The 24771-nt window shown below is 43.6% G+C and overlaps 1 protein-coding gene and 1 long non-coding RNA gene across 4 annotated transcripts in view; both read left to right on the top strand.

Moving 5' to 3' along the window:
* The window catches only part of LOC123022062, a 29319-nt gene extending 4587 nt beyond the window's left edge, over window positions 1–24732 (top strand). The window contains exons 2-3 of the long non-coding RNA XR_006414461.1: window positions 8312–8315; window positions 19471–24732. This is a non-coding gene — a long non-coding RNA (uncharacterized LOC123022062). The remainder of the gene's footprint in view (window positions 1–8311; window positions 8316–19470) is intronic.
* On the top strand, window positions 1405–24732 carry ZC3H12B (zinc finger CCCH-type containing 12B). 3 transcript variants are annotated; one of them, XM_044427461.1, is made up of 6 exons: window positions 1405–2230; window positions 13363–14103; window positions 14768–14907; window positions 16103–16337; window positions 16742–16848; window positions 18033–24732. In XM_044427461.1, the coding sequence occupies exons 2-6, from the start codon at window positions 13502–13504 to the stop codon at window positions 19454–19456; spliced, it is 2508 nt and encodes an 835-aa protein (XP_044283396.1). In that variant the 5' UTR covers window positions 1405–2230; window positions 13363–13501; the 3' UTR covers window positions 19457–24732. The 3 variants fall into 3 exon arrangements, with proteins under 3 accessions (XP_044283396.1, XP_044283394.1, XP_044283395.1); XM_044427459.1 differs by lacking the exon at window positions 1405–2230 and adding an exon at window positions 6381–8849; XM_044427460.1 differs by lacking the exon at window positions 1405–2230 and having other exon boundaries at window positions 13110–14103.
* Window positions 24733–24771: the final 39 nt, after the last annotated feature.

Here is a 24771-nt window from a genome sequence, read left to right as displayed (position 1 = left end):
GGGCATTCCCTGTTGCATTGTCCCCATTTCCCGTTCCTCCAGGGACCCTTCAGCCCACCGAGTTTTTGGGAATTCTCTGTCCTACACCAACACACACACTTAGGGGTTCCCCCCTTAAAGACTTTATGCACTACTTTGATCCTTGGGGTTTCCCATGCCGTAAGGACCCCCAGTGGAAGAATGAGTATGCCATTATTAGTACAGAATTTGACTACACACAAAGCCCGCTCCCCCGCACACGGCCCATTCCCTCTCCCCACACATAACCAATTCCCCACAAACACACCCAGCCCGATCCCCCGCGCCAGTTCCTTGCACCCCGCGCAGCCACCCCCCCCCGCAGAAAAAGGCTAATTCACCGCACAGCCCGCATTGAAAAGGGCGAGCGGGCAAGGGGCGGCGCTCCGGGGGCGAGAGGGACCCGGGGGCGCTCATCCCGCATCGCGCGGACAGCTCCCACCGCCTCCACCTGCCGCAGGGACGCTCCGAAGCCTCATGCACCCTCTCCCAACCGGCAGCCCTGCAGGCGGCTTTAGGACCACCACTCCCATCAGCCGCGGGAGGCACGGCCACCGCCCGGCGGCTGCAGCCCCGCGGGACAGCCGTGCCGGGGCCGCCCGGGGCCGGGGGTCGCCCGGCGCACCGGGCGGCAGGTGCGGCGGCGGCGCGCATGCGCGGCGCTTCCCGGCGGCGGCATCAGCATCATGAGGCGCGGGAGGGGCCGCGCGCGGTTGCTAGGAGACGGCGCCCGAGCGGCCTTGCCAAGCAGCAGCCTCGGGCAGAGCCGGGAAGAGGCGGCGGCTCCGAGCCCGGCGCCGGGTCTTCTGCCGCTGCGAGGCCGCCCCGCCGCGCCCCTCATGGTGTGGGCGCCGCTGGGCGGGCGCGGCCGCGACGGGGCCCCGCAGGAAGGGACAGTGCCCCCGCCGCCCGAGCCGGAGCGGGCCGCGCCGTTGCGTCGAGGGGCAGCGCCGGTGAGGAGGAGGAGGAGGATGGATGGATGGAGGAGGGGCGGCGCTCTGCGGCAGGAGCGGACTTCAGGCCTGGCGGGCGCTAGGCCTCCTGCCGGCCTGCCTGCCTGCCGGCCTGCCTCCCTCGTGCTGGTGAGGGGGAGGGGGCCCCGCCATCCTCGCGCGGGGGCGTCGAGCTCCTTACCACCTGGGAGAGCTGCCCCGTGCAGCGGCAGTCTACCCCGCTGGAGATCGCGCGCTGCGTTCGCATGCAGAGGCTTCCGTGCAGTATTGCAGTCGATCTGGTTCATAGATCCGCCCACCCCGGCCTGGGGCCCTGGAGTGGTGTAGGACTTCATCTCCCATCTGCTCCAGGACATTGTCCGCCTGATGGTCAGGGATGCTTGAAGTTGTGGTCCAAGCATCTGGGAGGCACTAGGTTTGGATGGGCTGATCGATAAACTTTCAAATGGGGGGAGGTGAGGGATAAATCTGGCATTCTTTTGCTATAGTTTTTTCTTGTTGCTTAGCAGAGGCTGACAGTATGTCCTCAACTCCCATAAGCTCCAGCCATTATGGCCAATGGTTGGGCATTATGGGAGATGTAGTGGAAAACATCTGGCAGGCACCACATTGCCTACCCCTGTCTGAGTATTTTATAGATTTGGTCTCTGCCCTCTGCATGTCTGTTTTACGCTGCATAGTATTTTGTGCCTTGGGCATTTTTTAATGAAAGGGCAGCACACAAATTTAATAAATAACCTTTTGTTCAGGGCAAAGGACAGGAGTCTTTTGTCACCTGTTTGCAGCCAGGATCTTTAAAATATGTCGAGCTATATTCTCAGAACAGTTTTGAACTAAGATTAAACGTAAATATCCCAAGAGACTGGGACTGGGCATTGCTGCAAGTTTAAAATGGCTTAGGGCACAATCCTATGCATGCTTAAAATAGAAAAAATGCCCTGCAATTCCCAGTATGGACCTGCCTGGCTGGTTGTCAGGGGCATGCTGGGAAGTGCTGAACTAAACATGCATATGATTGCAGCATTACGTTTAGATAAAGACCTGGCATAGTGTAGTGTCAGACTGGAGAGACCAAGATTCTGTTGAGTGATGCCCATTCAGCCATGTATTTGTTTATTAAACCACCCAGAGAGCGTTGGATGTTTAAATTACGTAAATATTAGGAACTGAGGTCTAATGACCAACACAGTTAAGAGGCGATATATGTCCTGCTTACCCGATGCTGCTGGAGTTTTGAACATGGACCTATGTACTTCGTTGTGAGTACTTTTTTTTTCAAAGAGGGTCATTTGGGATTGCCTAGCGCAGTGGAACCTCCACATTCAGAGATATGATGACTACCCCTGTGGCTTCAAAATGGCTTTTCGAAATGACAGCTGATAGCTATAATAGGTGTAGATACATATGACCTTTCAAGACATGACTGGCCAGAGCAAATTAAAATAAATATGAACCATAAAATCACAATTTTGAAAATGACCAATAACCTACAGACAACCTGCAGTGTAATAAAACATTTGAAACACAGTTCAGGCCTGCAGAGTCATGTGCTCTGTCAGCTTCACTGACTTCCAGTCCATTTTGGAGCCTAATTCAGAGTGGTGGTTTTGACCTTTAAAAATCTAAACAGCTTGGGGCCAAAGTACTTACAGAAATGTAACCTGCCATATATACTTGTCTGGATCATCTTGCCAAATAGAATGAAATGAAGTGGGTGGCAATGAAAGAGAGCTATCTCACTTGTGGTACACCATTTTTGAGATGTCTTTTCCAAAAAGGTTTGCCTATATTGTTATATTTTTGATGCCGGTCAAAGACCTTTCTTCCTTGCAGGCATTTGAGAGTTTAGAGTTTAGATTTTATTGTAGTATAAATATATATTTTTCTGCTGTTTGTTGTTTTGCAATGAGCTTTATTCTTTAAGATTTTTGTGGCCTATCCAGAGAAAAACTGTTATGGGGCAGATTAAAAGCGTAATAACTTGCAGTGAATAACCCACAACAAATTCAAAAATAAATCAATAAAACGGTGTGTTGGATCCTTTCAGTTGATACACAGTTATATCTTCAAAGCCTTTCTAGAGGCCAAAGTGATGGGGGCAACTGATTCTTGGGAGGGTGTTCCACAGATTTGAGTCACTGCCAAGAATACCCTGTCTAGTGCCTGCTAATGAGACAGATTTGATGGTGGGCCTCTAATGCAGATCTCAGGACTTGGACAGGTACATATGGGTGCAGGCAATCCTTCAAATAACCTATGCAATCTTTTGCTTCAGAGGTATTTTTCTAACTGTTAATAGTTGGGGATGGGTAACCAATGGACGCCTTTTCTGCTAACTATAGGAAGCAGAAAAATAGTAAAAACTCGGTGTGCATGCGTGAACATAGAGGTAAACACACATTGTTAGTGATACTTTCAAGACTAGTTCAGTGTGTCTGATTGTTACTATGTGGCTATATGGTTTGTGTGTTCGTTTTGTTTTGTTTTTCTTCCTTTTTTTGTATATGTGGTTCTGTACCTGTTTTGTATTCCCATTGTTTTTTCACTGGTGTTTGTTTCTGACAGCAGCTAGTCATATGCCTCCTGAAAGAGCACAAAGGCCAGTCTTCCCTAGTTTCTTCTCAAAATTTGGTAGTCTAATGTATATTGCTTGTGAACATTTAGGTCTACCAGTAGCTATTATTGCTTTTGTTGTTATTAGTGCTGATAATCAATTAACCATGGACTTGTTCAGTGTTTCCAGATCATCTAGCCTAGTGGTCTCTTAATTGCATCTTACAGAAAAAGGCCTCATGAATTAAGTTGTGAAATTAATGCCCCCCCCTCCACTCAGTGACAGTGTTGCCAGTTGTTTTCATAAAATGACCTTGGATCCTTTGTATTAGGAGAGTGAGTCCTCCTCTTTCACATCAAAGTTTTTATAAGCTTCTGTAGTGGCTTCTGTTTCTTTCCAACCAATTTCCGAATGCTTGTCTATCCTTGTGGAGAATTAGCTCAGCCCTCTTGATTTTTTGGTTTAGTTGCTTGTTTCCAAATCTTTGTTAGCCGTTCTGGTATGGAGTGACCACTACACAGTATTCCAAGGGTGGTGGCACGGTTTATCAACAGTTTCCCGTTTGTTTTCACATGCTTCCTCTAACCACTTCTAGTAACGACCTTGTTTTTTCACTACTTCAGCGTACTGAGTTTATTACCATGTATATTATTGGTACAAAATTATTGTTCATTAACATTTATATTCCTCTTTTCCTTCATGGAGCTCAAAGGAGCTCATTATTCTTTCTCACTTTTTATCTTAACACCATGTGAAGTATATTAGGCTGAGAGACAGCTACTGGCCTAAGTTCAACTGCTCCTTGCAGTTGGCACAGAAAGAACCACACTGCCTTCCTCATCAACTCTGCAAAATCTACCTTGGAGATGGATAAAGAGGGAGGGAAGGAAGGGACTGAGCTACTTGTATATAAAGTATCCCCCCTGCCTCCCTCAGCTCAGTGGCTTAAATCTTAAATATCACAAGTACCAGTTTGTATTCTTAAATTTGTGATATTATTAAAAGTATGATCATAGGCTTCATGAAAAGGCAACTTGTTATGCAGAATAAACCATGAGGCCCCTGTTATCATATGCGAGACCAATGTAAATAAAATGTTTATATTGTTGAGAATAATGTAGAGTTAAATATATTTATTCTGCTCCTATTATACTTATGTGATTTCCATAAGAGTAGTTTCATAATCTGAAAGAATTCTTGAATTTTGTGTTACAAAATAGACCAACGTATAAGCAATGAACAGCTCTATAGAGAGCTTAATGAGGATAATTTGTGTTTATTTGGTAATGTAGCAATTCACAGCCATTAAATCAATGGGAGATTTACAGTTAGCTTCAATGGGAGGTTTAGTGTAGTCATAAATAATAGATTTAGATATCAGCAAGTTAAGATTTTGAGACATGAGTTGGACTAATACAGGTCTGGTTCAGAAGTTACACTGTAGTCTCTTTTCAATGGTTATATGTATGATTAGAAATAAATGGTAAATGAATAAAGCAAGTTTATACAAAGTCATACAAATACATCATGGGAAGTCATCCAGAAGTCATTCAAAGATGTCATGGGAAAGGTTGTATTTCTTTAATAAGGAACAAATAATTATCCTGAGTCAATATGAAAAGTGGACCATAAGTAATAATGCCACATGGGTAAGATGTTCACCACACCATCTGTTCACATAATGTGCTGAGATTAAACTGGGCTCTCCCAACTTTGTCCAATGGCTTTAGTACTTGGTTCTCCCCTCCATCCACTAGGAGGCAGGTTCTCCTTGAAATAATTGATGATTTTTGGTTTAGTTTTCTCCAAGAAGAAGGACAGACTTGTGTTGGAAGCTAAAACTATGATCTTTCCTTAGTTTTCAGACAAAGGAGGTTTTGTCTCCTCTCTTCCCTTAAAATAGGGTTTCTAATTGCAATCTGTGCTTATGTGAACCACAAAAATTAATGGTAATTATTAGAGAGGACTTATCTGAAATCTGTTTGCGTTCTAAATTTCTTGATCATGATTCTTGATAGTATTGAACATAATATGTTATTTTGTCTCTATGGGTTCAGGAGCATGGTGATTTTTTCCAGTCCTACATGTAAGGGTTGGTCTCAGAAAGGAATGCTCAGGATTGCTGCTCATTTCCATGGCATTTGAGCTGTGGTGTCCCATAAGGTTGCAGCTGATCCTTTTAACAGTTATATGAAGTCACTGTGTCAGGTCATCCTGGGATTTGGAGTGAGGTGCCAAAGGGATACATACTGATGACTCCCAGCCCTACTTACCCCTGTCATCTGGGCTAGGTGAGGCGGTGGAGATGGCAGGCTGTTGTCTGAACTTGGTAAAAGCTGGATAAGGGCCAGTAAGCGGAAGCTGCATTCTGACAAGACACAGGCATCGTGGACAAGTGGTTCTGGGACTGTGAATCAGCGTTCAGTATGTTTGGGATGGGGTTGCACTTCCCTGAAGGATCGGGGTGCATTTTCATGTAACAGTGCAGCGACTAGAGCAGGGATGGGGAGCACTTGGTCCTTAACATTACTGGGCTTTGGCTTCCATCATCTTTCACTGCTGGCTAGGACTTTTCAGGCTGCCAAAATCTGGCGGGCCACCTGAACTCAAGATATGTGGATTCTATGGCTTGGAGCACTTTTTGTCGGCCTCAGCTGACTCACTGCCTTTCCACGATAGGGATAGCATGGTTCCTTGTCCTGGGAACCTCCTGGTTGGATTACTACATTGCATTATATGTAGTGTTACTGTTGCAGATGTTTGGAAGCTTCAGCTAGTACCTTGTTACTCTGTTCACTACTCTGGTTTTAGTCTTACGTATTTGTGGAGAGTTAAGCGAAATCCTTGCTTTCAGATAACTTTTTTTCATGTTATTTTCTTCTTGTGGTGAATGGTTCTTTTGGGAATGAAAACTGGCTTCTTAGAACTTGCTAGTGGAAGCATTTTATTGATTTCTTTGGATTCCAGATGTACCTGGCTTGAGAAATCTTTCATATATGCCATCTGCATGTAAATCAAATCAAAACATTTGATCAAATGATTTTGAACAGCGAGCAGTGTTAGGTACAATCTTTATCTTTATGCTTCCATACTTTTAAAACTGGCATTGAAAACATGAAATTGAAAATTACTGTTTTCCTGTTATATTATAATCTTGTAGAATGTAATTATTGGGAAAGCATTTTCTTTGCATTTTATTGTACAGAAAGTATATTAATACTTGAAATATCGCACTATGTGAACTGAATTCAAGTACTTCCTGAATACATGTTTTCTCTGAACTGCATTATCCGACTCACTAGTCTGTCGTGACTGTGCTGAAAAGCCATGTTTAGGTAAGGATGCCTGGTTGCTAAGCAATCAGCATTGGAGACTTAAACACTTAAAGCTGTAGTGCAGAGTTTTCCATTCTAAATGGTAACATACTTTCATGTTGCAAAACAGAAGGTTGTAGTATTGGCTTTTTTCTTTGTTAAATTTGTTGTTTTCATATGCACTTTATACAAGGCACACTGTTATTGCAGCAAGGTTCGAAGTTCTGAAATTTTGCATGCTTAAAGATGCCCTTACTTTTTAATACTGTTTTAACTGGCTGCTGGAAAAAGCCTAACCCATTCCCAGTGATAGCTGTTTAGGAAGCATGCAACATTTGCTGGATAGATTAGTCTGATTTTTCCATTTTTCCTGCTCCTTATGGTTATGTGACTGGTAAAGGATTGCTTCAAGGCATAAAGGAGCTAGGGCACAGTGCAACTAATACAAATGTCGATCATACCCATTTGCTACTTGGCATTTTCAGGCGCAGAAAATAACAGCGGGGCGGATGTCCTGAATGAGGAAGCACAATGGTGTATCCTGCCCAGTTGAGCTTGGCTCAAAGCAGGAGTCACTAAACAACCCACAGATCTTCTGGCTGTGATGTGTTCTGTATAACATATTAACCAGGAGCTCCAGCTTAGCTCTGTACCAACAAGCCAGAGAGAAACCTAGAACAGATCATTGGCTATTTCCCTGACTTTTAGGAGATACAGGACAGAATTCTGGGTTTACACATTGCAGCAAACAACTCAAGAACACACATTTCCTTGTTCATGATAACCCAGATTTCTTTTCTTAGAATGATGAGCAATTGTCGCTTGTAAAGCAGGCCAACTTGAAGTCAGTAAAAGAAAGGGCAACGTTCTCTGTCTACTTTAATCGAAACTCCCAAGAGATTGCTTTAACTCCTTCTAGTGGAAAATATATATAACTTTTTTCTCAGGAACTGGATAGTATGATTGGAACTACCAGGAGAAGAATTGAATTTGCGATTGGTGGTTGTGCACATATTTCTTAAACAATGATGGGAATCTGATGTTGATGCAGCATCTTACAACATCAGTATAATTTATTTATAGATTTTAGATGATTTTATTAATGTAGGAAACAAGAAAATAATACATAGTACTCAGCATAAAATGGTTTCATTTAATAAATACTATCATTTCTAAAGAACTTCTCCACATTATTTTCTTCAGTCTGGGAAGAGAAGATAACTTCTTAGAACTTGTCAATGGAAAATTCCTATTTCATTCAGTCATTGTGGTAAGCCAGGTTGATAGAACTCTTTTCCAAATTTGATTCAATCGCCACTTTCTGTTTCTGCTATTTGGCACTCAGTGCTTTTGCTTATGGAGTCAAAGCAATACAATCCTTTCGCAAAACAGTTGACTTGGGGAAACAGAAAGGTTTGCAGGAATGCAAAGGGGGCAGGGAGGAAAAAATCTTGAGTATAAGACCAGTATAGCCCAGTGGTGACTGAGCATGCTCAGCCATGGAATGCTGTCCGACACAGAATGCAAAATCAGGGGTGGAGGTATGGAATGGAGTGGCTGGCATCCTTGATTGGCAGCACTCTACACTGCAGCCTTTGGTTGCAAGTCCCATCCCATTTCACAACAGGGACCTGTCATTCTAAAGCCAATTTATAATTGCTTCCTCATAAACATCCGTTTGGAGGCAATTGTGACTCTCACTACAGGACCATTTTTCTTGCTCCTGCCCTCACCTTTTGGTGGAAAATGACAAAGCTGAATTTTCTTAAAGCCTTTCAACTGGAGTTGTCAGTTGCTCAAATAATAATAATAAAAAAAAAAACCCTGCAAGAAACTCCTGTGAGTCATAGAAGTGGGTGTGTTTCTGCAGAGAACAGCTTTCGTAATTCACCCAATCCGTCACCAGAGTCCAAAGGATAGAAAACCCCTGTACGCAGACTCTGCTCTGGCAAAGATCTTTTCTCTTTACTACCAATGTGGATTACAACCGAGCTCCTTTCTTTCCTTAAAGTGAGTACGCTAGTGGTAATGGCAGTAACTTTGGAGGTGGATCCCCGCATACACACACACATTTGCTTTTAAAATCTATTTGGGATTTGTAATTTTAGAACCTCTTATTCATAGTATTGTAGTTCAAAAGAGACAGCTTTATAGTGTGTGTGTGTGAGAGAGAGTGAGTGAGAGACAGCCTTGTGTGCTTGCATGACTCTCAGTATCTTATAACTATAGAAACAGATCAAAAGTGTGAATGAAGCTGAAAAAGAATTTACACATACTTCATTTTAAAGATGAGTATTGAAGAATGTGCATCTTTGTTAAATTTTGAGTATATGTAATTGCTTTTAGTACTCTACTAGAGACATGCAAATTATATTTGGAAGTGGGCAATTTGCCATGGAGAAAGAGTGGGAGGGAAGATGGTGTTTAACTCTTCACCTGCCATAGGTTGACAACCTCCAGCTCCCAGCTGTTTCTGCTGCTGCCATTCTGGACCCTTGTTTACCACAGAGGGGAGTGGGAGAAAATCTATTGGGTGGGGGGCATCTTGGCAAGGAAAGGCCGGTTCCCCTTCCCTTCTAGCTGCTTTACAACAGAGAACCAGCCTTAGGGACTTTTGCACAGCTTCAGGGTAACAACCTGCCCAGTGTAAGCTGTATCCTCATAACAAATAATGTATGAGTGATACTGTCAAGCAAACCACTGGAGACATGAAATTGGGATCCACTGACTGACTGCTTACTTAACAAGGTATCCGGCAATCTAGAATAATGCATGTTTAACAGACTTTCAGGCTATGCTGCATTATTTCCCTGGAAACTAATGGGGCAGCACCATCAGCGTTGCTGCTGTAGCCCTCTGAACCTGGAGGGCATCCTGTGGAGGATGGAAGCAGTACAGAGATGAAGGCTGTCTTCATGTTTCTCTTGGTTATCCAACTGTTTTCCTCTGGCATATGAGGAGGACAGGCTGAGGTGCCATCATGTGGCAGAACCTCTCATTTACCCTGCTCATCCTGAAACCTCATTCTCAGAGATCAGTCTTCTTCAGCCGGTGTGGTTCTTTCTGTGCATCTGCAATGCTGGAGGAAGAGCGTTTTGTTCTGTAGTCAGAGTTGGGACTCCAGCTTCTATGGCTGGCTAGAACTATGTCTTGGCAACCATGGGATTGTGTAAGAGAGAAAGTAGTTCTCCAGTCAAGCAGTTCTCCAATCAAAGATTCTTCAAGGGTGTGTCTGAAGAACTATCCTTTCATTGATTTTAATTTCTGTTTTATCTTCTTGCCTACTTTGAACAGCTTGGGATTGTGGCACAGGTTTTTGCATTTTTTAAAAAAAATGCTTTTAATAATACAGAATTTGTATAATTGTTCTCCAAACAAACAAGCAAACAAACCCCACACTACTGCAAGTGTGGTATTGTGGTTAGGGTCCTGGACTGGGGAGCTGGGACATCTGGTTCTAGTGCCCATTTGGCCATGAAGCTCACTGGGTGACTTTTGACCAGTCTCTCTGTCGCAATCTAACCAGCTTCACACAGTTGATGATAGAATAAAATGGAGAGGAGGAGGAATATGTAACCCCCCTTGGGGGAAATTATTTATATTACAAATGCAATATAATAATATTTATTTGAAGTATTTTATGCCACTTCTTCACCTATAAAAGTCTTTCAGAGTGGCTTGCATATAATCCATTGAACAAGAAAGCCTTTCCACAAGCATAGGGTCTAAAAAGACATGGCGCCCAAGGCAGAAGAAGTGAGGGAAGTGGGATTTCGTCATTATTTCTTTTTAAACAGGGCTGGTGAAATAAGTTGGTGCTCTCCGCTCCCCATCATTTTCCTCACTTTCACCTGCTGGAAAGGTAGACGCTGGCAACAGCTGCGGAAGAGGAGCCTTCATGCGTGAGACTTTCACCAGGGCATGGGGCAGCCTTCTCCCCTCCGTGCCCCCTTCTTCGAGGTGTATTGTTGCTCTCTGAGAGGCAGCTGGGGCAGTTCTCTCTGTGCTGGCTGTGATGGTGAGGGGCAGGGGGTTTAAGTTGTGGGCTCAGAGTCTGAGCCCACCAAGGTTGTTGGGCCCTGGTGCCATGTCAGCAGAACCTCCTGCGGCTCCTCGGATGCTGTTGGATTCCATAGAGTTGTGGCTTTTCTCTTATCTGGAATGCAAAGTGAAAATTTGCTTTCTAAGCTCAGAATTCCCCTTCATTTGCATACCTAACCCTGATTGCTCAAGAAAGGATTAACTGATTCAGATTAGTTTTCAGTTTCTGTTTCTGCGATTGAGGACAGCAGCATATTTTAAAATTAAAATGAGCAGACCACAACACTGCACAATTATTCCCAGATTGCAAAATGTAATTTTCATGAGTTGCTTTAATAGCTTAGTTTCATCCTTTTTCCTGTCAGAGGAAAAAAACTGGCAAAAGTGGTGAGCCACAACATTGTTGTCTGTGAGTACATTTTCTTGGCCACAGCATGTATGCAGAATTATATCAGGTGGGATGATAATCCTGCCTGTGTTGCCTCTCCTGGGGTGGAGAAGGAAGAAAGAGCAATCACATACTGCCTCAATGCCCCATTGAACTTAGTGGGGATTAATAGGATTGTGCTTTCAGTCTCTTTGAGGCACAGTGGACATTTCTGATGACTTCTTGAAGAAGCTGAGTCAGTTGTTTCTGAAAAGTTAGTCGCTCTTCCAGGAAATAGGATTGGTTCAAAACCAGAAGCAAATGGCACTGATCTCTTCTGGTGTACAAGATCCAGGCTGCATGTGAGAGCAGGAGGAGAAGTAACGGCAGCACATAGAAGAGGGCCATGGCTGGTCTTCCCAGGCGGCATTTTTCAGGCAGGTCTGCCTCTCTCCCACCCCAAATCTGTTAGAAGGGTGCCAACATTTTGGTCATTAGGCTTTTCAGGTGGAACATCCCTATGAGGGTGGAAAGTATTCCCAAAATTATGTGTGCCCAATTATGTAGTGTTGTAGTAGTATGGCCATCAAAAGCCATTTACCTTGCCACGTTTACCATTCTGTCAAAAGATCTGCTTCCGCGATAAAGGAAGCCAAGTGGCTCATGAGGGAAATGTGCTCAAAAGCTTTCCAAAAGGCTAATGCAAAGGCCTTTCTAGGCTTAGCTACAGAGAGATCCTGCAAGTACATTGAGGTCTTCAATTGTGAGAGGAAGCAGAGTTTGTTTAAATCTGACGTTATGTTCCATACTCTTATACAGAAGCCTTGTGTCCTTCTATATTTTAACATAAGGGGGTACATTTTGCATTTGCATTAGTACAGTTAGCTTTTGTAGTGCTATTCCAGTTTTATTCCATAGATGGACGCCTGAGGTGCACTGCCTTATTCATACTTACAGCAGACCCATTGAAATTGCTACTCATACTTAAGTTGGTCATTACCAATGAAGTCCCATAGATTCCACTGGGCAGATCTGCATGGCATGCAATTAAGCCACAGAAGGGATAGAAATTAATGGAACTCATAAAAAGGGTTACGTCCTCCATCTCCTGATAGAGAAAATGGGAGGGATTTTTGAAGGAAAGATATTCCCAAATAGAAACTGTCTTAGATAAATAAGGCAATTGGATGAGATGGCACTTGGGTGGTTAGTCACATAGAAACAGTTCCACTTGTGTGTTTTCGCAATACACAGTCTTCAGCGTTTAGTCGTTTCAGACTTTAGTCACGGGGGTGTGGATCACCTATTGTGAGTTCAAAGGCTTACGGGCATTGAGGGCATGCGGTCCACTGGACTGTGCCTGATGGCTGTGATCCCATACACAATTACCTGGGAGTAAAGCACATCACTAGGACTTATATTTCAGTAGACATTTGTAGGATTGCTCTGTGGAATAGAAATGGGGTGCAAGCCCCACTGAACATGGCTGGCTGGCTGGCTGTGTAGATGTTGCTGTAAAGATCTCGCGCTGAAGAGACATAAACAAAGCGTGCTCCTTGTTATAAAACACCTGGAGGCAAAGCTGTGCTTAAGTTAGCTACAGCTAACATGCCCCGTTCAGTGAGGCTGAAGTGTAACTAAGGGGGAGTTTGAGTGAACCCCTCACTGCATAGCTCTGCCTTTCCCCCTGCAAAGACTCGTGACAACCATGTGAAGGAAGGGGCCCTACAGCTCCATGCAAGGAGGGAGGGAGGGATGGGGCCCTTCATGCAGCTGACCCATGAGTTGGTGGGATGAGCAGGACGCTCACATGGTCTTCCAAAGCATTATTTCTCTGGAATGGAGATACATTTCTATTCCATAGCTGAGGTTATGCCAGGAAACTGAGAGTGCATTAACATGTGTGAATTCACTGGATGGTGCAGGTATATTTACTTTCCTTGTCTTAAATCTTTTTCAGGAATGAAGGCAATCGTGTCAAATTTTCTGTCATTAACAACATAACAGAATTGCAGACTTTTATAATCAATGAAACAGATATAAATTGTAAAAGTGTCTATTATTTCGCATCAATTGATACACTCTAATTGTATGTGGTGTATTTCTTCCCGCCAGCATATGGTTGGCTTTGTGTTCATCGCAGGTCAAGCCCAGCCTGCAAAGTAACTGACAGGATGATACAGTTGAGTACAAATTCTGGGCAGCTTTGGCAGTGAGAGAGATTTGGGTTTTACCTGGTCAGAAGGTGAACGTGATGACAGCCTGGTCTATGGTGGAAAGGCTGAAGATGGAAAAGAGGCGCTCCCAAGAAGAGAGGACTACGGAGCAAGAGGGCAGGGATTGCAGTGCAGAATCAGAAGAATGGACAAGCTCGGAGAGTGAGCCGGAGCAGCCTTACTTCAGGAGCAGCTGCAGCAACTCTCAGTGGAGAGAGAAGGAGATTTCTCACAAGCCGCATCGGCAGCTTTGCCGCTCTCCTTGCTTGGATCGTCCGAGTTTTTCTCAGAGCAGCCTCCTTCAGGATTTAAAACTGGAAGAGAGTAAAACGAACTTGAACAAAGAGTATCAAGCTAAAATCGATTTTGCTTTAAAACTGGGATATGCTGGAGATCAGATTCAAGCTGTGTTGAACAAGCTGGGAGCTGACGCTCTCATCAATGACATTTTGGCGGAGCTGGTGAGGCTTGGAAACAAGGCTGAGAATGAAGGGCAAGCCAGTACTGGAAGTACCACTGGCACCTCTGGTACCGGTCCGAAGGAGACCACCAGTCCTGAGCTGTCCCTGGAAGATGAAGTGGTGGACAGTTCTGACAACTTGAGACCAATTGTCATTGATGGAAGTAATGTGGCAATGAGGTAATTTGGCAAGCGTACAATATATAATACATTCAAAAGTGGTTACAGTAAATTAGCTAAAATATCTCTTGCATCAGTCATTGGAACCCAGAAATCTTGCTGCGTATGTGACTGCATGTGTAACTTAACTTAGAGGCCATCATTGTGTGGCTCATTAAGGTTTCAATTATAACATCATGAACTCCTTTCTGGGAGTAAATCCTGTTAGAGTAGGGCTTAGTTCTGAGTAAAAACTGTCTAGGATGGCACAGTTAATTTTTTCTAGTGTGTAAGGAATATGAAATGCACTTCCATGTCCATTCAATGAAGCATTACTTCAAAGTACAAATAAATTTCAAGTTTTACTCTTATTCATCAGAATGGGATTTACGTAAGTAGATAGTTAAAGTGTTATTCACACTCTGTACTGATTCATTTCTCTTTGGAACACAAGCTCAACAAGCAGTTTGCAATTTATAGATAATTTGCTATGGTGCCGGTATCACAAATACTCCTTATAGAGTCTGCAGAAATCAAAGTAAAAAGTGTTGAGAAAAGTTGTCTTTTCCCCCCCAGAACTAGCCACCACACTGCATTAGCTTGTCTAGTTTTAGGCATTTTAGGATGCAAGAAGTACCGCATTACTTAAAACCAGTACTCTGAATTGCTTTGTTTTGTTTTCCAGCCATGGGAATAAAGAAGGATTTTCCTGCAGAGGGATTCAGTTAGCTGTTGACTGGTTTCTAGAGAAAGGTCACAAAGATATTACAGTATTTGTACCTACCTGGAGAAAAGAGCAGTCTCGACCAGATGCACCAATTACAGGTAACAGCTCAAACACAGATCTGTTTCTTTTATTGTGTAACAGTTGCTGTTATGAAGTAGATCTTTTGATTTAAACAAGACGTAGCAAATTTTCACCATTTCCCATTTTTCCATGTATAATTTCATTTTATGTCATAGAATCAGAGAATAATAGAACAGTAGACCTGGTAGGGGCCAGAGGGCCATTGACTCAGGGTTAATGCATGGGAACACTTTCCCCCCGTGTTGGTCCCTGGTGAGGAGATGAACAGTGAGGCTCAGGAGATGTATGCCCTGGGCTTCTCAGAAGAACGTGGGCAGATCTGCATCCAAGAGCAACTCGCTGGGTTTTATTGCAGGGGCCAAATTGTGTTCATCTGCCTCCAGTCGGGGAAGGGCCCTAGGTGGCAGATACTTAGCGACATTATGGATGAATTGAGACCTGGCTGTTGGGAACTATTACCAGGGCTGAGGGATAAAAACGAAAACAGGGATGGGGCTTTTGTCTCCCTCTGGGCACGTCAGCTGACCAGAGGTACCTTGCTGACTGGCTCTTGGTGGACTTCTACTCTAGGGAGGCCCATTACCTAGGCAGTGTAGAGCAGAGCGAGTGCTTGTCATTCCCTTCTCAAGGTGATACCACCCAAGCATCTGTGTTCTCCTGGGAATTGGGGCTTTGTTGTTTCACTTTTGTTTTCTCCCCGCTGTTCTTTTCTTTCTCATTTTTGTACTGTTCTAGTCCCCTTTCCTTCCCCTTTCAAATAAACTTATTTTGCCCTTATGGGCAAGGCGTTCTTTGGGGGTGGTTGTGGGGTTCACCCTTAAGGTCAGAGCTCATGCCCAGCAGCTAGATGCTTAATTTCATCTTTTCAGGGGAAGTGATTAATCCCTCCCTGCTCAGCTTCCCAGTTCAGCTTTCTAGTGTCTGGAGGCTCAGGCTTCCCTCCACCTGGGTACTCTGAGGGGTGGATAGGAGAGCAGCCTTTCAGAGAGCAGAGCATAGACATCCACAACACTACAGTCCTTTCCTGAAAAATACCCAGCATTCTTTGGATTCAGGTTAAATGTGACATAATCTAAACAACAATGTTAACACATGCCCGAAAGTATTCCTGTTACAGTTACAGGACCTGCAAACAGTGGCAGACTTCAGCAACTATTTCTTTATCCAAGCACCTTGATCTTAAGGGGGTCTTATATAAACCTGATTTTGCAGATCAAGAAATTTTACACAAACTGGAAAAGGAAAAGATCCTTGTTTTCACCCCATCCCGGAGAGTGCAAGGGAGAAGGGTAGTCTGCTATGATGACCGTTTCATAGTGAAACTGGCTTATGACTCCGATGGCATCATCGTCTCAAATGACAATTACCGTGATCTCCAAAATGAAAAGCCAGAATGGAAGAAATTCATAGAGGAACGGCTGCTGATGTATTCCTTTGTGAATGACAAGTAAGTGGTTTATCTTTATAAGCTGCAACAACAACAACAACGCAGTTAACATCTATATCGTGTTGTGGTGACTTTGCCTATATCTTCATTGGTCCTTCCTGTGCAGGTAGGCCAGCATTATCCCCCCATTCCCTGCAGTCATTTTGGTTCTGAAGTAGGAAAGCCCACCCATTTTAGCCTGTGCTTCAGTCCCCTGCTCCTTTTGGTTAGCTTTTTGCTGCCTTTTCTGGGTCTGCTGGGGGAAGAAGGCACGAGAACAGTGGCTTGCTAGAGGCACCCCATTGAGCTCTTAGGTGTGACAAAATTTGAGCTGGTGGTTTCTCAACAGTTCCCTTCTTGCCACTTCACACTTTTAGTTAAATTTAACACGAACAGGTAACATTTCTCTCTCTCTCTCCTTCCAGGTTTATGCCACCTGATGACCCATTAGGACGCCATGGTCCTAGCCTGGAGAACTTCTTAAGGAAAAAGCCTGTTATTCCAGAGCACAAAAAACAACCCTGTCCCTATGGTAAGTTGTGCAGCTCTTCCTTGTGTAGAGGAGTAGGACAAGAAATTAATAACTGTCAGTAATTCTAAGTCTAATGGGTTATCTGGGACATCTGTCCATACGAAATAGTAACTGAGATCAGACAGCATGATAATCCCTAATCAAAGGTTGAGTGTGGGTTGTTACTGATCCATGGATTGTCATATAGTTGGAATCCAGTTGTTTTAACAAGTTATGGCTTATTAATCACAAAAGAGCACATGGTTTGTTGTTGGGTCATTAACTGTAGATTGTATACCATAGTTGGTATCTCATCAGGTTCAGGAAGCACAGTAGAACAGCCCCCGCTGCCGCATTCAGTGAAAAACCCACATTCCACTCATAGTCAAGCCTTGAGCGTGGGTAAGTGTGGCCCAAACACATGTTCAATATCTAGTTTGACTCTGAGTTACTCAGCTGACAACCAACATGGGTTAAAATATTGGAAGAAAATAAAGTTGCAGATCATTCAGCTCTTAGAAGCATTTAAGCCCTCCTATGCTGGAAACATGATGAGGCAGATGGCCCAAATGCCTCAGTAGCAAAAAAAAAAAAAAAAGTATATTTAAACGGTCATGGAATGTTGTAACACAAGAATGGAACAGGAATCTGCTATATCGGTATTGAAAAGCCAGAGAGATACCTGAAAATAAGTCTTCCGCAAGGCACTTGACAGATCCACAGCCGAGGATCAGCTTTTCCAGGGGAGGTGTGGGTCCCACTGGGTAGCTTTCCATGGTCCTTAGCTGGGAGACTGAGGAAGTGCTCTTCACACTTGTCACTTGCCTTCACAATTGTCCCCTGTTGCAAGCTAGCCAGAGCGATGGTGGCCCAAGACCATTCAGTTTGCATGCCTAGGCCTTGTTCAGATGATGGGGTTACAAAGACCTTGGATTTGTATTGGGCAAACCCTTGGATCTTTATTGGGTGTCTCTAATTGGTGCCTTCGGGACACTTTATCTCGCTTGGGAAAGGAAAAGGAAACAGTGACAGAGACAGAGTGCATTTTGGCCTGTTATCAGGGAACTGTGTTTCCCTTTCATCCATATGAAAATAGGAGTACCTTCTTACTGTGACTGTTGCAGCAGGCGTAAAAGACCTTGACCTTAGCTATCCAAGATCCATCTCTTGGAAAGACCTAAGCTAAGAGATTTCATTTTTTCCAGGCAAAAAGTGCACTTATGGACACAAATGTAAATATTATCACCCAGAACGAGCAAACCAGCCACTGAGATCCGTGGCAGATGAGCTTCGCATTAGTGCCAAATTATCGGCTGTGAAAACGATGAGTGAAGGCGCTCTGGCTAAATGTGGCACCGGAACAGCCCTTTCCAAAGGAGAAATCACTTCAGAAGTGAAGCGCATTGCTCCGAAACGTCAGTCCGATCCAAGCATTCGGTCAGTGGCTGTGGAACCCGAGGACCGGCTGTCAATGGCACGGAAGTCCGAGGCCAATTCTGTCCCTTCTCTTGTGTCAGCATTGAGTGTTCCAACCATTCCACCTTCCAAAAGCCATCCAGTTGGGGCATTAAATACACGGTCAGCAAGTAGCCCAGTGCCAGGTTCATCACAGTTCACACACCAGAAATCTTCCCTGGAGCACATGACCAGTGTGCAGTATCCTCCGATCCTGGTGACCAATAGCCATGGTGCTTCAATCAACTACACAGAGCAGTACCCAAAGTACGAGTCTCTGGGAGATCAAGGCTACTATTCCATGCTCAGCGACTTCTCCAATTTGAGCATTGGCAGCATGCATAATGCCGATTACTACGGGGCCGATGTGGACCAAGGCATTTACTCGAGAAATTCCAGCCCGTGCCCTGACAGTTGCTTAAGCCATACAAATAATGATTCGTATTCCTCGTATACTGACTTGTATCTGGGTGTCGGAGATGCAAGTCAAGAAGAGAACGTGAAGGTTCATCGGCTCCCACCACAAAACCGTCTCCAGCCTTTTTCTCATGGTTATCATGAGACCTTAACGAGAGTCCACAGCTATGGCACTGAAGGAACTAAGCATCCTCCTCACAAACATTCGGCCTCCCATTTGGCGCTGCACATTCAACACCCCGTCATCGGGGCACGGTCCAGCTGCCCTGGAGACTATCCGGCACCTCCAAAGGTCCATCCATCCGCCTCTGCCCAGCCAAGCCGCGCCCTCGTTATGACCAGAATGGACAGCATTTCCGACTCGCGGCTTTACGAAAGCAACCCCACGCGGCAGAAAAGGCCACCCCTCTGTCGTGAGCAGCATGCCAGTTGGGATCCATTACCGTGCGCGACGGATGCCTATGCATACCATTCCTACCCGCTGAGCAACAGCCTCATGCAGCCATGCTATGAGCCTGTCATGGTGCGCAGCATGCCCGAGAAGATGGAGCAGCTCTGGCGGAATCCGTGGGCTGGAATCTGCGGGGAGCCCCAGGAGCAGCACGTCATTCCTGAGCATCAGTACCAGACCTATAAGAACCTCTGCAACATTTTTCCTGCCAGTGTCGTCCTCTCTGTAATGGAGAAGAACCCCCACATGACAGACGCACAACAATTGGCAGCTGTGATTGTTGCCAGATTGAGAACAGGTCGTTAAAAGGAGCTTCAAAGAAGGCTAAATATTGAAAATGTCATGCAAGAATTCTGGAGGAGAACTCTGTGAATGAAAAGAGATATTTCCTTTTTGTGAATAGTTTCTAACTGTGGTATACCATTCTGTAGATTGTTGTAACAATTGTATTTAATACATGTGTGTAACATTCTGTAAAAGCTGATTGTATTATAAATATGAGTATTTAAAAATTTTTAAAGCAGGGATTTTTTAAAAAGGCATTTTACAGGAAGTGCGTACCTTATGCATGGATGTATCATTTATTGAATCCAAAAGGTCATATGTTTATGTCTGAAACAGGTCCTTAAAAACTGTTAGCAATTATATTGCATGAGACAATGTGTAGTTTTCAGTATTTACTGACATGTTGCTCCAAAAAATAAGCTCTGTGCACTTGAACATCCTCACAGACAGTGGTTAGGCATCCGTCGTCAAAGAACATAGGGTAGGAAAAGATGGATCACTTGATAGGCCTCATTTCCTGAAAGGGCGTTTGCCCTGCTGAGTGGTTCGTGCATGAAAAGGCTTTTGGGGGAGGCCCAGTTATCCAGGGAATCCTCTGTGTGTGCAATAGATATCCTTTTGCACATGAAAAGCACTGCCCAACCTTGAAGAAAAGGGGATTTGTGCATGAAATACAGTCAATGTATACCTCGACCTTCTGGATAGCTTTAGCTAGTGCCCCGTGGGGAGGGGAACATCAGTGACAAATTGATCCCTTGTAAGCTGATAAAATCATTCTTGCAAGCTGATAAAATCATTCTAAGGACTGCTGTAATATTTGCACTTAAGGATTGTTGTTCTAATTGGCATTTCCGAGATTTTAAATCTATCCAATTCATTCTAGTCCAAAAGCAGTCAAGTCGTAGCATCCCAGATTTAATTCTGCTTTTATTTTCCAAATGTTTTGACCAAATATCCCCCGACCCCCATTGTGCCGAATGGATGCTAATGTATGAATACACAAATTAGCTTTTAAAATTCCCTATTGGCTTTAATTGATGTTGGAACAGAATCCAGTTTTCAAAGGGATGCTTCAGAATTGGGGTTACTGCCAAGCTTGCTTGTTTTTTGCACTTTAAAATCCATGCAAAGGTGTGTGTTTGTTTCCTGGAATTCCTTGTTTGACAGACCAGAATTGTCATTCTGTGGGTGGCAATTTTTGGCAATGAGTATTTTTGCTCAGGGGTGGGCAACTTTGTAGCTAAATGTCTCCCACAAGAAGTATTTATGGTTGTGATGGCTTTGTTCTTCTTGTCGTTGTTTTTTAAGCTGCACTGACCGGACACCCTTTTTAAATCCAAATGTGTATTTCAACATTTTGAACCACTACTAACTCGATATGTCTCGAGCTAGGACTTGTTGACTTCTACTGTAGTTTTTTTTCATGAAAGTCGAGAAGGCCTGGTTTCTGGCCTTTTGTTTCTTCATGAGAAGGTGTGACACTGCCTAAATGTTTCTTACTATGAAACACACGGAATGTGAGGCTGCAGTCAGGGTTGTTTCTGGTGTTTTGATAACGGCTTGCAAGCTGCTTTCTGGTTATTTGTTAATCCCAGTGGGAAAACAAACAAACAAACAAACAAATGTACTGTGTCCTCTACTTGAATGATTGCACTGATGCCCGGAATGGCTCGTGGCCCATTTCTGTTTTGTGTCGCATGAATATACTTTCAGGGGATGGTGAAGAGATCATCACGCGTTAAGTTGGCGGTTCACTGCCCGCCAAGAGCTGGTAGCAATCCCAAGCCATGCTGCTCCAGTTTGCAGCAGTCAAACTGGGCTGAGAGTCTGGGCCAGGCAACACCCATCCTCAGTGCCAAAAAGAAGGGGGGAAAGGAACTTGGCTAGCTTGCTAGGATCCTGCCGAGTGCACAAGTGCTGAGCCGAGAGGAAGGTGCTGTCTGGGCACAGCCACCTGAATAGAATAAAGGCCAGAGGATCTGCTCACCCATGACAGAACTTCTTGGTAGTTTCCAGGGACTCGGAGGTCACTTCCGCATCGTACGAGTGCTGTTTCACGGCATCTTGCTCTGTTTGGAAATGGCGTCATCCACTTTTATTTCTCGGTGTTCAAACTCCCGAGAGCCGTGTGTAGTCAGCTGCATTTCTCGAATCCTGGCAGGAATGTCAGTGCTGCACTGTACTTCTCCATTCTTTGTGTGTTCACCGGTTAGTTCAGCCATTGCTGAGCCCGTAGAAAGGTTTTGGATGGTGCACTTGTTGATTTACAGCCAGGAGGGCTCTTGCCCTCCGCCTCATTTCACCCAGTCCTTTCAGAGGGCACCCCAGAAATTGGATCAGCCCTGTACTTTGATTTGTGCACCATTAGACACAAACGGTAAAGGTACTGGGCATTTACATTCAAAAAACGGTTTGCAGAACTGTTTTGGACCTGCTCTTTTAACTAGAATCTTCTCAGTCAGAATGGGATCCATTTCTCATTGAGTTATTTTATACTTCGAGTTAACTTGCACTTCTCTCGTGTGTGTTACACAAAAGCAGCTGAGAGCAACGCCTCAAATAACCAGAAACGACCTTTTGTTTGTTGATACAAATTGTATCTCTTTCTTGATTGTATAAAAAATGTACAAAAGCCATCTCTAGATTAGCTTCAATATTGTATTTTCATCACTATGTTTGTGACACTGTGTGTCACAGGAGAGTAGCCCATGGCAGATTATGAATCTTTTTATTTAAAATGGGCACTTAACAGTTTATAGAAAAAAGCAACTTTTGAAATCCACTTTATTACTCTGATGTGCACCACTTACGCGTGTACATTTAAAAGCACTATGCTGCATAAGTTATATTAAGTCTGTTTATTAAATGAATGCATTCTCGCAATGGATTATTTTTTGTAAAATATCAGTGTTGATAGGGTTGTTGATGTTCACATTTATACACTGTTGTAAGCCCATGACATGGAGTTATTGACAGTAAAACTGCTGTGCATCCAGCTTTTGTTTTAGCAGGACAAATACTCAGTTCGGTGTAAATTTTGTGCACTTGCAAACTGTTGCATGGAATTCTGTTTCTGTACAAAAAAGGGCCATTCTCCATTTTATTCCTGTTTTAAGGCAAACTGTTGCGAGGGATTTTAGAAGCGTCTTTCAGCAGACGTAATGCTGAGCTGAGGTTGCTGCGTGAGGTTTTTATTGGGGACTAAAATATTTTACTGTCATAGTGAGTAAAAGTTTTATATTTAGTCCTATGTGATGTTTAGTTCTATATTTATAAACAATCAAGTCTTTTTTTAGTGCTTTCTTGAAGCAATGTACCATAACTGTAGCATGCATTTTTCTTTAAGGAAGGAAGGTGGTCCCTGCAAATAGGCCCCAAATCTGTCTTTTCTCCAAGGACAGAAGGGAGAGTGAACATTTTGAATTAGTCTGCATTTTTGCTGACCAATCATTTTTCAATTTTAAACTTTAAAACATTTGTTGTCTTGATACACTTCTCGCTTTCTCCCTCTCCTTTTCCCATGCCAGTTTGAAACACTGACATTGCATTGCCTTCATCTCTTAACACAGAATTTCTTCTAACATAGAAGGGATGATATAAAAACAAGTCATAGTTGCCTATATTGTAAATATAAGACACTGTTTTACAATGCTCTTTTTGAGAGCACAGTATTTAATTTTTTTAAATTGTGTACCAAACAGCTACTGAATATTTTATCTGTCTGTCTGTCTGTCTAAACTAAAAATGGCCCAGTAATCTCCCTTTTGTAAAATATTTATTTGAATTTTAACTTTCTGTAATTTATTATTGAGGAGGGCTTAATATTCAGCTTGCTCCGCAACTGAGATGTTACCTGGGAAAACACACAAGGTCATTTTAAAATGCTATCCTGAGTTAAGCAGTTTTGTAGATATTATACGACACTCAGTATTGCTTTTGCTTGTATACACGATTTTGACTACTGTTAGTTGTGCTGTTGTCCTGTCGAGCTACAGTAGTTTGCTTTCCTCATTTGTAGAATTAAACATTCCTGTTTAATTGTTGTAAAAATTTATAAAATCTCTTTGGGTTTTTTTGTGGACCCAAATATAATGTAAGTCTCAATGACAAAGACTGAAGATAGACTGCATAGCCCGTTGCCCCGATCCAGCAAGATGCGTACATCAAAGGCATCTTCTGCAAGTGTCGAAGCAGCCTGTGGGCCAGGCTGGCCGCTCAGGTTCTGCTGAACGGGCTGCTTGCTGCAGATGTGGATGAGAAACTGTGTACCTCGAGAGCAGAGTCGGGGCCAGCGTGTGGTGTACAATATTGGTTTAGTATTTTGTGCAATGTTTTTATCTACAGCTGCATGTTTAATGCATTCACTGGGATGAGATGTTACACTGCCTTTGTAAAAAGTGTTTTTATAAACTAAATGGCTGAGATAATCACCAAAGCACTGCTTGCAAGAGGGACGGAAATGTTATTTTCCCTTAATGTGAAAACTGATGCCTTCATATTTTTAGTTATCTAGAGCATTAGTTTGTAGATGTCTCCTGGTAGTATCTGCTGAACAAGTGATGTACTTGAAAAACTCTCTGCTGGGCCTGCCATCACCTCAGTTGCTCTTGGGTCCCACTGAACATGCTTGATGTCATCACTGAATTCTGAGTCTGGTTTACATTTCCTCAGGCCTGGCACAAGTTGGCACATCTTACCTAGAGTACAGAATTGATTAGCACCAAGTGATTTGCTTAGACTGCTGAATGTTTTCAAGTGCAAAGCTTTTCATTTGTGTTGGTTCAGGTAGAGGACTTGCCGGACGGCATAGCTCACCTGGCTCTGCTGATTAGTAACAGCATCACTGTGGCTTTGGCAGGAAGCTCAAGCCAAACTCACTGGGAAATGCCAGCTACCTGAAGCAGACCTTCTCAGATAGGATCAATTGGATGTGTGCCACTCTGAGATTCTATAATTTCGGGACATTCCTCTTGCGTTGGCCTGCTACTTAGACAAGCATGTGCACCCTAGCACTGATGTCAGTGTTACTTCATGTAAAAAAACAAGTGCCCATTGACTTAGGAGGCTCCTAATACAGCTCCAGTTTGCTTGTATGTATAACTCACAATTTCTAGTGAACAACATTGGCAATGAAGTCTCTGAAAATGTATCTCAAAGGTCATAGGACATATATATATATGTATTTCTTCCCACCCAATCAGAATACCTCTGATTACTGTATAACAGGTTTTGTGTAGCTGTTTTATATTTAGGTATTTCTATAACTGTATTCAATAAATCGAGTCACTTGCTCATTACTTCTGCAATCATCTCGTGTAATTCTCTTTGCAACTTAC

Source organism: Varanus komodoensis, unplaced genomic scaffold (assembly GCF_004798865.1).
Source record: "Varanus komodoensis strain SLA01 unplaced genomic scaffold, ASM479886v1 scaffold18_3, whole genome shotgun sequence".
Classification (NCBI taxonomy): Eukaryota; Metazoa; Chordata; class Lepidosauria; order Squamata; family Varanidae; genus Varanus; species Varanus komodoensis.
The sequence above is the reverse complement of the archived record's forward strand: the minus strand, read 5'-3'. Positions and strand labels throughout refer to the sequence as shown.